The 15,333-nt window shown below is 32.7% G+C and overlaps 1 protein-coding gene across 1 annotated transcript; it reads right to left on the bottom strand.

Moving 5' to 3' along the window:
* Positions 1-10,345: 10,345 nt before the first annotated feature.
* On the bottom strand, positions 10,346-10,753 carry LOC131874533 (uncharacterized). Its single transcript, XM_059217963.1, has one exon. It carries the CDS (start codon positions 10,689-10,691, stop codon positions 10,392-10,394), a length of 300 nt encoding a protein of 99 aa, XP_059073946.1. The 5' UTR covers positions 10,692-10,753; the 3' UTR covers positions 10,346-10,391.
* Positions 10,754-15,333: the final 4,580 nt, after the last annotated feature.

Below are 15,333 nucleotides of genomic sequence, written 5' to 3'. Positions count from 1 at the left end.
AGGCACCAGAGAGAATGTTTGGTTGTCATAGGGAAGAAATGCCTTAAGGAGTCTATTTATTTTAATCAATTTTTTCTATTTTCTATTGTGTTTTATTTGATCTTAAAACAATTATATTGTTATTTGTTAAATGAAGTCACAATTACTAGGAATCTCTATTTGTTTAAATATTCAGAGTGCAGGTGACTCACAATTTGTAAAATGTTGAAGAATCTATAGAATGCGTCTTCTATTTCACGTAACATCTTGAAGAAATCTACTTTCATCAAATGCTCTGAGGACAAGGACTGCAAACTCTTTGACAAAATTCCTCAAAGAAATTTGGTCTCGTGGGAGCATGCAAAAGAGAGAGGACAAAACAGGCTAAGTCTGATGGAAACAAGTTGTGAGATGGAGGCTAGATTAGAGTTTGAACTGAGTTTTGTTTAGCATTTACATAGTCTCTCAGTCTCATCGGTGTAGGGGTGGTTTGACATGCTTCTTCTAGTAGTGGAGCATGTCAAATCACCTGTGGCTCTGCCTCCGTTATAAGTGTGAAAAGACAACAACGCAAAGAATAAAGTGTATCCCATAAAAATTCATTATTCTGCAGTGTGATGACAATGGAGGGCTACGATGATTGCAATCATCTTCCATTGTCTACCGAATGATATCAGTCGTGGATACAGGAAATTTGAGGTTGTCCATTTCAGATAGGAGACGCCTTCGGCGTAATTATTTATGAATGATATCGTTTGTGTTACGTCACTTGGAAACTCCACCATCTATTCCGTCAGGGAATTTATGAGAAGGGATTGGGTGTGGGATTGAGTCACCCGTCAACACAAAGAGAGTGGAATTCAGTCACCCGCCAGTCTGGCTAGAGAGGAGTAATTTAGTTGGAAAATTGCGGTTTACTTCAGCTCTAGATTTCGATTTAGTCCACATCATATAGGGAATAAGGTACACTGGTTATCATTAATTGAGTTTTTTGAATTTCTTTTATAATGCTAGCAATTGCACCTTTGTGCAATGGGTATGCCGAAGAGGGGTTGAAAGTCAATTAGGGATATATTTGGTTAATTTTTTTGCATAAATTTGTGTACTACATGAGATCAATTGGTAGACCAAATTTCAAAAATAATGTTGCTTGTGCAACAAAGCTCTCAATAGAGAAGTGATAGTTTGAAATCCACTTTGCATCCTCTTATTCCAATTATAACTAAAACAAAACATTTCAATTAGGAAGATAATCAAGTTCCATAATCAACAAGCTCATGTTATGTTTGCAATCAAGTGAGAGGGAAAGAGAGGGAGAGCACGGGAAAGAAAGAGAGAAAAAGAGAGGTAAAGAGATAAATATAGAGACATAGATAGAGATGGAGATGAGATGAATATGAAGATGGAGAAACATAAGAGAAAGATAGAGAAAAGGAGAGAGATATGGAGGGAAAAAGAGAGAGAAGAGATAGGATTAGATAGATGTGGAAGCTCAAAAGGGAGAGAGAGACAGAGACAGAGACAGAGAGAGAGATAAACATAGATGTTTAAGAGGAGGAATAGGGGGAGAGAAAGAGGGAGAGAGAGATGGATAGATAGAGGGAGACATTTATATAGATAGAGGGGGAGAGAAAGATAGAGGTAGAAAGGAAGATAGAGTGAGAGAGGATGTAATGTCCACTCTTCTCTAGTTTCCATTTAGTTGCTCAGATTCACCTATCATCCATCTCCACAGGTGAAGTTAGGTGTTGGGAGATGAATTCGCTAGCCAAAGGGGACCTTGACTTAGTCATCTTATGACTTTGGTGGAAATAATAGAGTCACTTTATAATATAAAGTTTTTGAATAAGGGAAAATAGGTTTTAAGGGGACCAGAAACCCCATACAATAGGTTTTGAAGGGACCTAAAACCCAATAGATTTTACTAGGATCTACAACCCAACAAAGCAGGCTATGCAAAGATATTAACAATGAAAACCACAGCCAAAAAACCAACACAGTTGACTCTACAACTTCCAACAAAAGCAAAATAAGGCTGCAAAAAGGAATAGACAAAGAAAACAAGCAGGCCTACCAGTTAAAGAAAGGGTAGAAACCCCAAAGACAAAAGTTGCTTGAGAAACTATAGGCAACCCAAAACAAACAAAATACAATTGCCCACAATGGTTAAGACAACCCCCTCACTTAGGATTTCTCTTTGGGACCCTTCATGTGGGATCAAAAGGTCATGTCAAAAGAAGGCGAGGACCTCTTAGACCATTTACCTTTAACCGTTATCCAACCATCTTTAACTTTAGCAGCCTCATCTTGGCACTCCAACATATTAAAAGCAGGAAAATTAGCAGCTGAGGGATAGCCAGCAAGCAACGAAGCTCCAACATGCATAGCAGGAATTGGGTTAGAAACACCAACAACATGCATAGGGACCACTCCATCAACCTCCCTAGACACAAGAACAACACCCTCGGACCTACCAAAACCAGCAACAAGGGCAGATCCAGTAGCATTTGACAACTTTGAATTGTCGATTGGATCTGAATGAACCATCTCACCATTCACATTAGTGGCAGGAGGAGCATCTTTAACAATATTTGTAGGAGAAATATCAAGCCCCAAACCCATCTGAGAAGAGAATTTTAACACTGTGTAATGGTGGGAGGACTCCCCAATCCACCAAGACAGAGGCTTCTTAGCTTTAACTTTGTGTAAATCACATTTAGCAGCTACATGACCTATCTTGAAGCACCTTCTACTTCTAAAGGGAATGCCTTCATAATCCAGAGGTTGGATCCAGAAACACTTTGGAGTTGATAGTTTAATCTCCTCAGGAAACCCCTTAGAAGTATCAATATCTACCAAGATACGAGCCTAGGTAGAATGAAGGATATAAGAAGACTCAGCATCTACCATTAGAAAATCTCTCAAAGCATCCCCCACAACCTCAAGAAGTGGATCCACCCAAAAGTGAAGAGGAAGGTTAGGAAATCTAACCCAAATTGGCATCTTACAGAAGGATTTAGACAAATGAATGAAGTCCTCATGCCATGGTTTAATCATCAAAGGGTAACTATTCTCCCAAATAAAAAAATGATCACAAAGAATAATCTTTTTGTCAGCTGCATTTTCAAACTTAGCAACAAAGAACTCCTTGGGCCAAAGGGAAAATATACACTGAGTCTGAAATAAGGGGCTCCCATTTCTTAGACACCTAATCATGAAGCCCTGGAAGACTAAGCCAAAATCCTTTAAATCAATAGATAACCACATGAGAAGATAGATCAGTGACCACTTGATCTATTTGATTAATAGTTTCATCATCCAAGTTAACAGCAATGTAGTGACAAATAGGGAAAGACTGAGTCTCCTTACCCAATCGATTTGCATACGACCTTTTAGCAGCTCCACTAACAACACGGTTTGCATCCACTATCCCAGAATCGGCAGTAGCACCACCACCATCAGTGGCAGGGCAAGACGACATATCACCTAGTGCAGGGCTAGGGACAACGCAGGCTGAAGGACTATCACACAGACCAAGGACAGCGCAGGCCGAAGGGCTACCTCCAAGACCAAAGATAGCACAGGTCGAAGGGCAAGCTCCAAGAATAGGGACAACGTAGGCCGAAGGGCTTCCTCCAGGCATCATCCCCAAAACGTACGTCACTGGGTGAGAGTTTTTGAGTGACAACATTGAGTTTTTTTATAAAGTTACATAAGTTACTTTATCTAAAAAAAGAAAAAGTTAATTTAAAAGATGTTTAATAAAGACTTTATTAATTTATCTTGCACACATCCCTAGGTGGTAAAGTAACTTTATTATGGCCCCATCTTAATGACTAATTATCCCTTCATTGCTGATCGAACTTCTTTAAGGAGAAAATATTCCTTTAAAATCTTTAAATGATGCCAAATATTACGATGAGGGTTTGAGGGGTAAAAAGGAGGCTATAATTGGAAAGAGGCATCATTTTTCTTTTGTAAATTATTCATTTGGTCTTTGCAATTGTCTTCCATAGCAGGTACAATTTGTGGAAGCTTGATTGAGGATGAAACCCTTCAATCTTGGATTGGTTGGACGTTACCCCTGCCTTCTACATCACTCCAACACTCATATTTATGCACTTATAAGGCCATTGAGGACTCGAATTCCTTTGTTTCAGACATCAGATTTAAGGGAAAGTGGAATTGATCAGATCTGAGCTATTTTGGAGAGAGTTCTTTGCATATCATTAGTAATTAATGCTAGTTGTACCATTTTGCAGCCAGTCGTACCCTAGCTTGGAGGTGTGGTTGCCAAATAAATAAACTAGGGCTATTTAGGAGTTAGAATTGGAATTAATTTTATTGTCAACAATAAGGAAGAACACATCCATGGTTTTTTCAAAGGAAATCTAGAAAATGTGGTCTACATCAACAATTCATTGAGAAAAAGGGACATAATTTGGAATCTTGTCTAGCAAGAATTTGGAATTCCAACTGGGTCTAAATAATTCTTCAGTATTAGTTTTTGGTAATTAAGCTAGAGTTAAATGAAGTCATTTGCAACCCTCAGTAGCAGCTGGAGGTGCTTAGAGAAGCCATTGCTTCAGTTCAGGCTCAAATTTTACCTTCAAACCCCAGCGTTGGACTCCTAGTAGGCCTTAAAAGAATTATTTCTATCAAGAATCCTCTTTATTAATTATTTGTACTTGATGCAATTAATAATCAGAAGTCTAGAAACTAATATCAGTTCTATATTTATTGTATTGCGTTTATTATTTTTTATATAATGTCAAAAATTTAAAAAAACTACAAAATAATGAAAAATACAATAAACTTCCAAAAACACTTTTCATTGGTCAAAGAATTTGAATTTATAAACAATCAACAGTTTTTATAAGAATTCTAGTCAAGGATCTTTAAGAGGAAGAGGATAAAATAGATAGAGAGATAAAGAGATGTAGAGTGAGAGATAAAGATATAAAGATAGGGAGATAAAGAGGTCTATGGAGGAATATGGAGAGACAAAGAGCTATATAGATAGTGAGATAAAGTGATAAGATATAGAGATATTAGGAGACACAGAGAGAGGGAGAGGTGGAGAGAGATACAAAGATTGATATATAGATATATAAAGAGAACTAGAGAAGACAAATAGATATGAAGGGAGAGGGAGAGAAATAAGGGGAGATAGAGAAAGAGATAGATATATACAAGAAGATAAAGGGAGAGAGAGGTAATTATAAAGCCACAGATAGTGGGATATAGACGGAATGAGGAAGGGAGAGATAGGGAGAAATAGAGAGAGAGGGAGAGATGTATATAGAGAGAAATATAGAGAAATGAAGAGGGATAAAGAAAGAGATAGAGATAGAGAAATGGATAGAGAAAGGAGTGTGTTTTTATGAGTTAGAGAGAGAATAAGTAGAGAAATATATAAAAATAAATATTTAAGGATAATTATTCTACAATAAATTAAAATTTAGTAAGATAAATGTATAAAATTAATTAATTCTATTATTTATTATTTGTAACTGCATAAGACAAAAATAATTCAAATTAAATTTAACCTAATGTAAATTAAACTTTAAAAGAAAAATTGATGATTAGAATAATTTGATAAAATATAAGATAGAATATCCTAATAAAAGAGATTAAATTAAACTATCTTCTTATCAAAAGACGAAAGAAATAAAAAGTAGATTTCTAATTCAAAAAATATGCATGCTACAATAATTAATATTCTATTAAGATAAATAACTATAAATTAAATGAATTCTAATAATTTTGAATTATTATTTGTAATTTCATTAAAAATAAAAATTAATTAAAATAATATTTTCAGTTAATGAAAAATTAACCAGTTAAAAAAAAGTAGGAAAAATAGCTAATTCTTTCTTCTTTAATGATTTTGTATTTTCCACTTTTGAAACTTAAAAAAAAAATGGAATATTTAAATAATAGAAGATACCATTAATAGATATTATTATTAAAAGCAAAAAACAAAGTAGATTTTTCTTTTGTAGACATTATTTTTCTAAATAATCATATTAAAGGTATGTTTTTTTGTTTTTTATCATTTAAAAAAAAATTAATTTTAATGTAAACATACGATTGAGATCAATTCAATCGGATTGCATCCTTCTAGTTAATTTTGAACCATTGATTTGTAGACGTTCTTTTTCTAGATAATCATATTAAAATATGTCTTTTTGGTTTTTTGTCATTTAAAAAAAATTAATACTAATGTAAACATACGATTGAGAGAAATTCAATCGTCTTGCATCCTTCGAGTCAAGTTTGAACTATTGATTTCAATAAGTAAGTTGAAAACTTCATGTAGGGTATACCTTCGACCTAATAATTTTTTATTTTTTCTGTTTTTAATTATTTTAAAAAAATTAATATTAATGTAAACATACGATTAAGATCAATTCAATCGTCTTGCATCCTTCTAGTCAATTTTGAACCATTGATTTCCATAAGTAAGTTGAAAACTTCATATAGGGTATGCGTTTGACATAATTACCTCAAATTTATCTTGGGACTATGAATTTTTTATTACTGTAAAAGCAAGTTTTGAAGGTTCCTGAAAACCCTTTACATCAGATTACATAAGATAGATAAATTAAATCCTTTTTTTAAAAAAACAATAGACAAAACCCCATAGGACTGTGAGACAACAGAAAGAAACAAAAAAGACCACCCATCCCAGAAAGATGGCAAAAATATCAGCAAACTACCAACACAGACCCAACAACAAAAGCTAAAAAATCAACCCAAATTTACTAGTACCACCTCTTTACTAGTACTAACATGATGAGCATTAATAGCAGCATGCGACATATCTCGAGCACTCACATTAGCCTGCATAACTTCATTTTGGAAGATAAAGACCCCTACTTGAGATTAATATTTTGAATCTCATAAAACACCCACCTGAAAAGACGAAAAACCTCCAGAGAGTTATTCTTGGTAATGTTGAGCACATCAAATGGGATCTCTTGTTTGGGATAAAAATCTTGTGGAGTAAAATCTACCAATTCTTGGGAATTATGTTTAGAGCCATGGTAGGAAGAGGACGCTTCAACATTGTGAGTTTGGTCTAGGGAATCATGTTCATAAAAGCTATCGGGAACCCTCAAAGTAGCCTTTCAAGGTTTAGCCTTGGGTTGTTTGCTCAAACCCTCACCACCAACATCAGGGGACCCTTTACTGACACCCGAAGCAACCACCTTAAGCCCTGTTTTAGCCTTTTTGTCAGCGTGAGGGATGAAATCCCCATCATTACTATTGGTCTCTCAACCTTCCGATTCTGAGTCCTCACTATCATCAATCTATCTTGGGATTGTCAGTTGAGCTCATAAAGAGAATGGGATTGAAAAATTTGTTTGTTGTTGCAAGGCATTAAAATCCATTTAAATTATCAATTATATATCCTTCCCCAACATACCCTCCTTTAGTATCTATTTTTTTCTTTGATTTTTTAAATTTTTATTCATTTTTTCTACAAATCAGTTAAGAAATTCAATACAACAAGTCTCTACACATCAATTAGTCAATTCAGTTGCATAGAATATAAAATAGATCTACATATATAAAAATGTTAGCAAAATATAATCAAAAGGTAAACCTATAATAAAATGACCCTCATAATCCAATAATCTCCCTAAAGTATTATTCAAATGGTAGATGTTGTTACACATTAATCAACCAATTCAATTCTACATATCATAAGATACTTCTTCATAATACAACATTTTAGCAAGCTATAATCCACTATATCTACCTTAGAGAACATTAGCCTTTCTATTGAATATTCTCATTAAGATATTATTCAATACTGTTAGTTCTTATGCACAAATCAACTAGATCAATTTTACAACATACAAGAGTTCTCTACTAAAACACTTTAGCAAAGAGTGGTGTTGACATCATGGAGATCAATTTTGACTAGTAAAAGATGCTCTCACATGTAAAAATTAGATATAGCAAGGACACTTTAATTATTTTCTACTAATACACATATATTAATTTATCCTAAATTTAATAAAAGAAGTTTTTTCTTATAACATTTTTGCGTTGTTGATTGCACATATCTTTTTTCAAGATAACCGATTTTGGAACCACCTCGAGGAATCCTTTTTTAATTAAATTTTTATAATTTTTTTGCATTTTCTACTTAGGTTTTGGATCTAATTTTATTTTCTTCACATTGATTTCTAAATATTATAGTATGGATTCTCACTAGTTAGTATCCCTAGATTCTAAAAAATTATTCCTAAGTTATTTACAAGACCTGTTTCTTCAAAATTTCGTTTGCTTTAATTGTAGCATAATTCATGAAATGTGGTGCAGAGGTCACTAATTTGCTAAGGGATCACCCTCCCAGGTCAGAGCCCAAAGTGTAGAAGGATTAGCAAAAATCCTTGTTAAGTTGGTCCAAGTTTTTTTAGGATTTTAATAGATGGAGTTGGCTTCTCAATGAGTATTTGAAAAATCAACTTGGTTTCTGCCTTGTAATAGTGTAAACCCATTTGGGAACCAACAAGTTGCAAATCCATTTCATATTATACAATCTTTGTGATCTAGTTATCTCTTTTCTCTATAATCTCCCCTTCAATTATATATTCTCGAACACTCAAATACACTAAATATATCATCAATTTGTTTTCCAATATCAAATACAAAAATTTCTTAAGCCCTTTGACAATGGAAAACCCTTTTTTATCAACAAAGTTACATTTAGCTTTATATCCGTTTAGGGTCCTTGAGTGGAAGAGAATCACATGTTCTCAATTTTTTTCATCCTCTTTCCACATTCACCAATCTATATTTCCATTTTCATTATTTATTTTTTCTATATATTTGTCTTTTTTCTTTACATTTTACATCTAATTTTATTTTCTTCTCATTAATTTCTACACATTAGAGTATGAATTCATAGGATTAAAGGGTAAAGTTATCTCTTGTATTTACTATTCAAGAATTGATATTTTGGGAATTACTTAACTGACTAATAGAAATTTGCAAATAGGGTAGGTCAGAAGTAATCTACATACATAATATCCACAACGTTCTATTAAAAAATGGCCACCTATACAACTATTTTGAAATACATCTAGTATCTTTTCCACTTTCTCTTTGCCTATGGAGCAAAGGAGAACATCATCAAAGTTTCTTTTGAATAGTATACCTTCAACCAAAGCATAGTTGGCACCATGTAATGTATTAAAATGTCTTTTATAAGATTTTATAAATTTGTGAATAATAATTAATAAGTATTAACTATGTATGACATTAAACTTTATTATTTGAAATACCTCTAATTTAATATTGGTTGTACAAATTAAAGATAGGATTAAAATTTATGTAGAATAATTAATTTAAAATAAAAGTATTAATAATAATTTATAATCATTATTTTTGAATATCATTCAAATTTATTATTCCAAATATCTATAATGCAATATTAATTATAAAAATTAAAAAGTAGAATTATAATTTATATTAAGAAAAAATATAAAAATTAGAAAAAACATAAAAAATTAACATTGAAAATTGTCGACTCTATCTTTAAAACTTCAAAACTCCATGAAAATGATTAGAAGGTTTATTTATTTATAATCATTTTCACTATATTGTCAAAATAGATATACTTGAAATATTAACAAGTTAAGTTTTGCATAACAAATATGAAAATGCCAAGTTAAGAGAAAAAAAATAGCTAACTATTTATCCTTTATGGTTGAATTTTTTAATTGATTTAATGTAGACAATTTACATAAATCACTTCTTCAATGTTATAATTTAAAACCATTTCCTAAAATAAATGACAATTGATTTTAGATTAATGTAGTATATAGTACATCAATACCACACATAGAATGAAATTTGGTAACTTTTACATTCAAAACCCTCTTTGTAAGGTTGTCATGGTCATAATTTTAATTACTTTTAAACAGGTTTTTATATAAGATTTTATAAATTTGTGAAGAATAATTAATTAAAAACAAAAATATGAATAATAAATTATATGTATTAACTATTAATGTCATTCAACTTTATTATTTGAAATACCTCTAATTTAATATTGGTTGTATAAATAAAAGATAGGATTGAAATTTATGTTAAGAATAATTATTTGAAAACAAAAGTATGAATAATAATTTATAATCATTATTTATGAATGCCATTCAGCTTTATTATTCCAAATATCTATAATGCAATATTCATTATAAAAATAAAAACTAGAATTATAATTTATATTAAGAAAAAATTTTAAAATTAGAGAAAACATAAATAAAAAAATTAATGTTGTTCTTTAAAACTCCAAAACTCCATAAAAATAATTAGAAGCTTTATTTATTCATCTATATTTATTCCATTATACCGTCAAAACAGATTGGCTGCCTTATTTTAGGCTTTTTCTTTTACGCCGTTTTTTCATCTGCTGATAAACGCTCTACTGATTTCTCATCTCGTGACAAATGCTTCTCCACTGATTTTTCATGTGGTGAGGAATGCTCCACTTCCTCCATGAGTGGTGACAAATTAGGATGATGTGGCAAATGGCAGCAAGTAGGATCAGAAGTATATCTGTGGCAGTCTGTACAACTAGGTAACATTCGACGGTCTCCAATCAGAATGGTACGCTTAGCGGAGGATACATGGAAATTAAATAAACTGAGCGAGACAACAAGTATAAGCGTGATGACCATAGATTTCCCCATACTCACTGCTGAGATGAAGGTAAATGGAAAAACAGCAAACAACTCAGCAGATGAAGATGAAGATGAAGACGAAGACGAAGACACAGAAGGAGAATGGAAATCCAGCTATAATTATAGAGGCCACATTATGAATAGTTCAAATGATGGTTAAATTTTGAGCGAGAGGCGTTCAAACTCATAGTGCGTGTAAAACAGTCCGTATATGACGTACGTTATTGTTAAAATATTCATTGACTAGATTTCCCTTTTAAATTTTGAGTGGGAGACGTTCAAACTGATAGTGCGTTATGCTCAGCAATTGATCCACCTGTTAAAAACACTGAATAGAGTGTAACATGTATCAAAATAATTATTTATGAATGATATCGTTTGTGTTACGGCACTTGGAAACTCTACCATCTGTTCCGCCGGGCCATTTATGAGAAGGGACTGAGTGTGGGATTGAGTCATCCGTCATCGCAAAGAGAGTGGAATTCAGTCACCCGCCAGTCTGGCTAGAGAGGAGTAATTTAGTTGGAAAATTGCGGTGTACTTCAGCTCTAGATTTCGATTTAGTTCACATCATCTAGGGTATAAGGTACATTGGTTACCATTAATTGAGTTTTATCAATTTCTTTTATAATGCTAGCAATTTCACCTTAGTGTGCAATGGGTATGCCAAAGAGGTGTGGAAAGTCAATTAGGAATAAATTTGTGTAGTACATGAATAAAGTTTCAAAATAATTATTTATGAATGATATCATCTGTGAGATTTGCCAATATGATAGAGAGTGGGATTAAGTCATCCGTTAGTTGGGCGAGATGATAAAGAAAGTGGGATGGAGTCATTTGCTAGTTGGGCGAGAGAGTAGTAATTGAGATGGAAAATTGTCCCACATCTAGGGGGGTGGTAGGTAGCTGCACTGGTTACAAATATTTCTCCGATTTCAATTTTGTTGAGATGATTTTGGGATAAAGCACAAATGGAGGTTCAACAACTTCTTTTGTAATTTTAGCATTCAAATATAATTTTCATTTTTGCCTTCATTCTTTTATAAAGGAAGTATATGAGTAGTCATTATATCTAATTTTGTTAAACATATATCTTGTCTCATGTACATGATTTCACAAATGCCCTAGTGCACTATGGATATGAATAAAGTTGCACCACTGCTCCAATTAAAATATAAAAATTCTAACTACAGAGGCAAAGTGGGAGGTGTAATGTCGTAAATTGTACATCCTTGCTAGGGTGGTACAATTCTATGATTGGTTTAGCACCCGCCTTAGTGTGTTTTGCATCTTGCATTTCTAATTCCCTTTAAGCATTTAATTAATTAATTTAATTAAATCTAAATTCATATTTCATCACTTCATACATTATAAAGTTAGGCCCTTTTACTTTAAGTGTGCCTCTTTTATTTTAATCCTCCAATAAATCATTAAATCATAAACCCTAATTATGTCTTATTTCGACCTTTAAGACCCGATTTTGCATGTTAAAACATCTCAAAATTAGTTGTAACTTTGGGATTCTACTAATATTTTCATATCTAACGATCCTGAAAATTTGGTGAAAAGTTCGTTGGACCGTGTGTAAGTTATGCACGGTCCCTGACATTTCTCCTGAAATTTTGGGAGCATAATTCTATGATATTATAATGCTTAACCCCAAGAAATTGGCACAAAATTCAAATACTAGTTCAGCCTAAAGATGAAATTAAGATCTAGTGTTTTATACATAAGAGCTCCCTTTTTGCATTTGAAGGCCTTAAATTTTTTAGCTAACAACTAGCGATTACAAGGAGCCTTCTATGCAGTAAAAGAGATGGACTTTTGGAGTGTTCAACAACATCTATCAAGCATTCATCAAGCATTATTTCATCAATTGGAGGATTTTGAAGATGTAGGAAAGCAATAGGAGATCACCGATTGAAGATTGGCTTGTATCCCTCCCTTGGGGTTGGGTATGATTACACATTGTTTCCATGTCTTTGTATGAGTTTCATTAAATCAATTTGCAGATTTACATTTGTGATTTGTATTACTTAGCATCATTGATTTAGAGCATTTACTTTGTCAATTACAAGCATCTATGGTTTACTCTTTAAAGCATAGGGTTACTCTAGATTAGTTGCATTCATCATTTTAGGGTCTTGCACACACTATTTTACTCTACAAATCGGCTATTTGTTGAGGTAGAAATCACCAAAATAGGGGTTTGACTAAGGCAAAACCTCATATAGCCACCCAAAACCCTATTTTCAGTTACAGGTGCGAGTACAGGATCTGATCGTCACTATAAATTACAGGTCCGACAGAGCATATAGGCACAGTCCTGAGGATCAAATTTGAGAAAAAATCACTAGGACAGGGGCGTGGCACCCTGGTCCTCCTAATTTCAGGTGGATTTTAGTAGAGCAATAGTTCAGAACCTTCAGATTCGAGTCTGTCAGTTACAGCTTTCTATTTGCAAAATCAAGACAGGGGTGTGCCACCCATGTCCCACATAGTTTGACTCAGATTTCTACCATAGCTGCACCTCTAAACTCACAACCTAATCTGTATTTTTTAGCTGCACATCAGTTAGTTTTAGTTCTGGATTTTTCATATTAGGGTTGCTTGTGTATACTTTATTCTAGGCTGATCATTCAAATCTATACTTTGCATCACTTCTACTCCTCATTTACAACAAAGGAATAGAAACCCTAAGAGGTAATCCTTGGCTCTCTCTTCCTCACAAGAAGTAGCCAAAGTATGTTACCTCCCTAGGCTCTTTTGTATTCCACTGTGTGTATGTGAGAGTGGGATTAGGGTTTGTTTTCTTAGTCTGACTTTTTCCCCTGCATAGGAGGCTATTAGTACATGTGAAATTTTTTAATAGACGTCTAGTTATCATTTTCTTGGTTTCTTTAAAGTTAGTAATGGGGGTTTGGGTAAACAAGGGTTGAATGGTAATTGAAACATGGATGGTAATTAGTGCTCTTCGCTTATGTTGGGTCTTTTCCAAAAGCTTCACACACTTTTAATCATTTCTACTCATATATTTATTATCTTTGCTAGCATTATTATAGTATCATGCAAATGTTTAGATGTATGTTAGAAGTCTTTATAATAGTGTTTCATATTTTGACTTATATTATCTACAATAGGTTTCACTTGTGCCCCCTCCCCTCTCATTCTCTTTCTCTCACTCTCTCTACACACACACACAGACAATATATATTAGTATTGAATCAACTACATAGATTATTGAACAATCTTATTAAGGTATTATTCAATACTGTAAGTTCTTATCTATCAAACAATAAGCTGAATTTTACAACATAGGGTAGTTCTCTATATTAAAACATTTTTATAAAGAGTGAGGTTGACATCACAAAGCTCTATTTTGACTATCAAAGAATGGTCTAATAGGTACATATTTGATATAGAAAGTACACTAATAATATTTTTATTTCTCATATGATGGCATTGATACTATATCTGCTCATTGTTGTTCCAAAAGTTATGTTCTTTATCCTCTTTCATTTAACATTATAATAATACTTCAAGATTTATTTTATTTTAATCATTAAACTATTGGTTATGGGTAGTCCCCTTCATTGATATAAAATAAAAAATACATGATTGATAAGTCCCCTCTAAGATAATTTTTTCCTATTGATATTATCCAAATATCATATAGGATTACTATAATTTTAAACTCTCTCAAAAAACCTTAATCTATTACACAAAATGTCTACTTATGCATATAGTTCATAAGAATATAAATTTAAAGACATCTTTCACCTTATAATAATTCTTACCATGTAAATCTATATCCAACTTCCTTTTCTATCTAACTTGTTTACCTACTAAAATATATAGGAGATTATGCCAAAAAACTCAAAACATGGGGGCATTGCTAACTTCTCTGACCTTCAATATTGTCTTCCATTTCTTCATTTTCGACAATTCCTTCTAATTTTGCATTGCTTCTATGACTCTGTAGCTCCAAACCTTCCATCTCAATTAACTTTTCTATCTAGTTTAGCTCTCGATTCACCACCACATTTTCCAATTTTAGAAGGAAATTTAGTTTTCGCACTACTTTCTCCCTATAGTCGTGATATTCTATTTCATCATCGAGAAGAATGATTGGAAATTTTTGGATATCCTCTCCCTTTTTGTCAAAATCCTTTGGTAGAGGAATCCAAAAATTCTCACAAATCCTCGGTATATCTTCCATGTCACCCAGAAATTGAGATTTAAAAACGGATTCCTAGCCATTTCCTTGTTTAGTCTCTTGTTCAGCACTAAAGCCATAAACATTGATGAGATGTTTGTGTTAACTCAATATCTATTGTCTGCCATTAGGAAATCCTTGCGCAAAACTGTTTTGATCACATAACTACTAAAGGATGCTTATATCTTTGAATGGAAACCAACTTTGTATTTGTGATGCTCCCTAAAAAATATTTTCCTCTCTTAGAAGTTCCCCTATAAGGAGCCAAAAAAAACTTCCCAATTTTTATTAGGGGATGGAAGGTAGTTGCACTAGATCTAAAATATAAACATTTGTTTCATTTTCCCTAGATTCTAAACATTTATTCCATATTAAATTTAAGGTATTTACAAAAAAAAATTCTTCAAATCTCAAAATATTTATAATGGTGTTCTT

This window comes from Cryptomeria japonica, chromosome 3 (genome assembly GCF_030272615.1).
Source record: "Cryptomeria japonica chromosome 3, Sugi_1.0, whole genome shotgun sequence".
Classification (NCBI taxonomy): Eukaryota; Viridiplantae; Streptophyta; class Pinopsida; order Cupressales; family Cupressaceae; genus Cryptomeria; species Cryptomeria japonica.
The sequence above is the reverse complement of the archived record's forward strand: the minus strand, read 5'-3'. Positions and strand labels throughout refer to the sequence as shown.

What these genes read in the sequence shown, in the direction of transcription:
- LOC131874533 (XM_059217963.1), bottom strand. Translation starts at nt 10,691, where the DNA reads ATGGGGAAATCTATGGTCATCACGCTTATACTTGTTGTCTCGCTCAGT.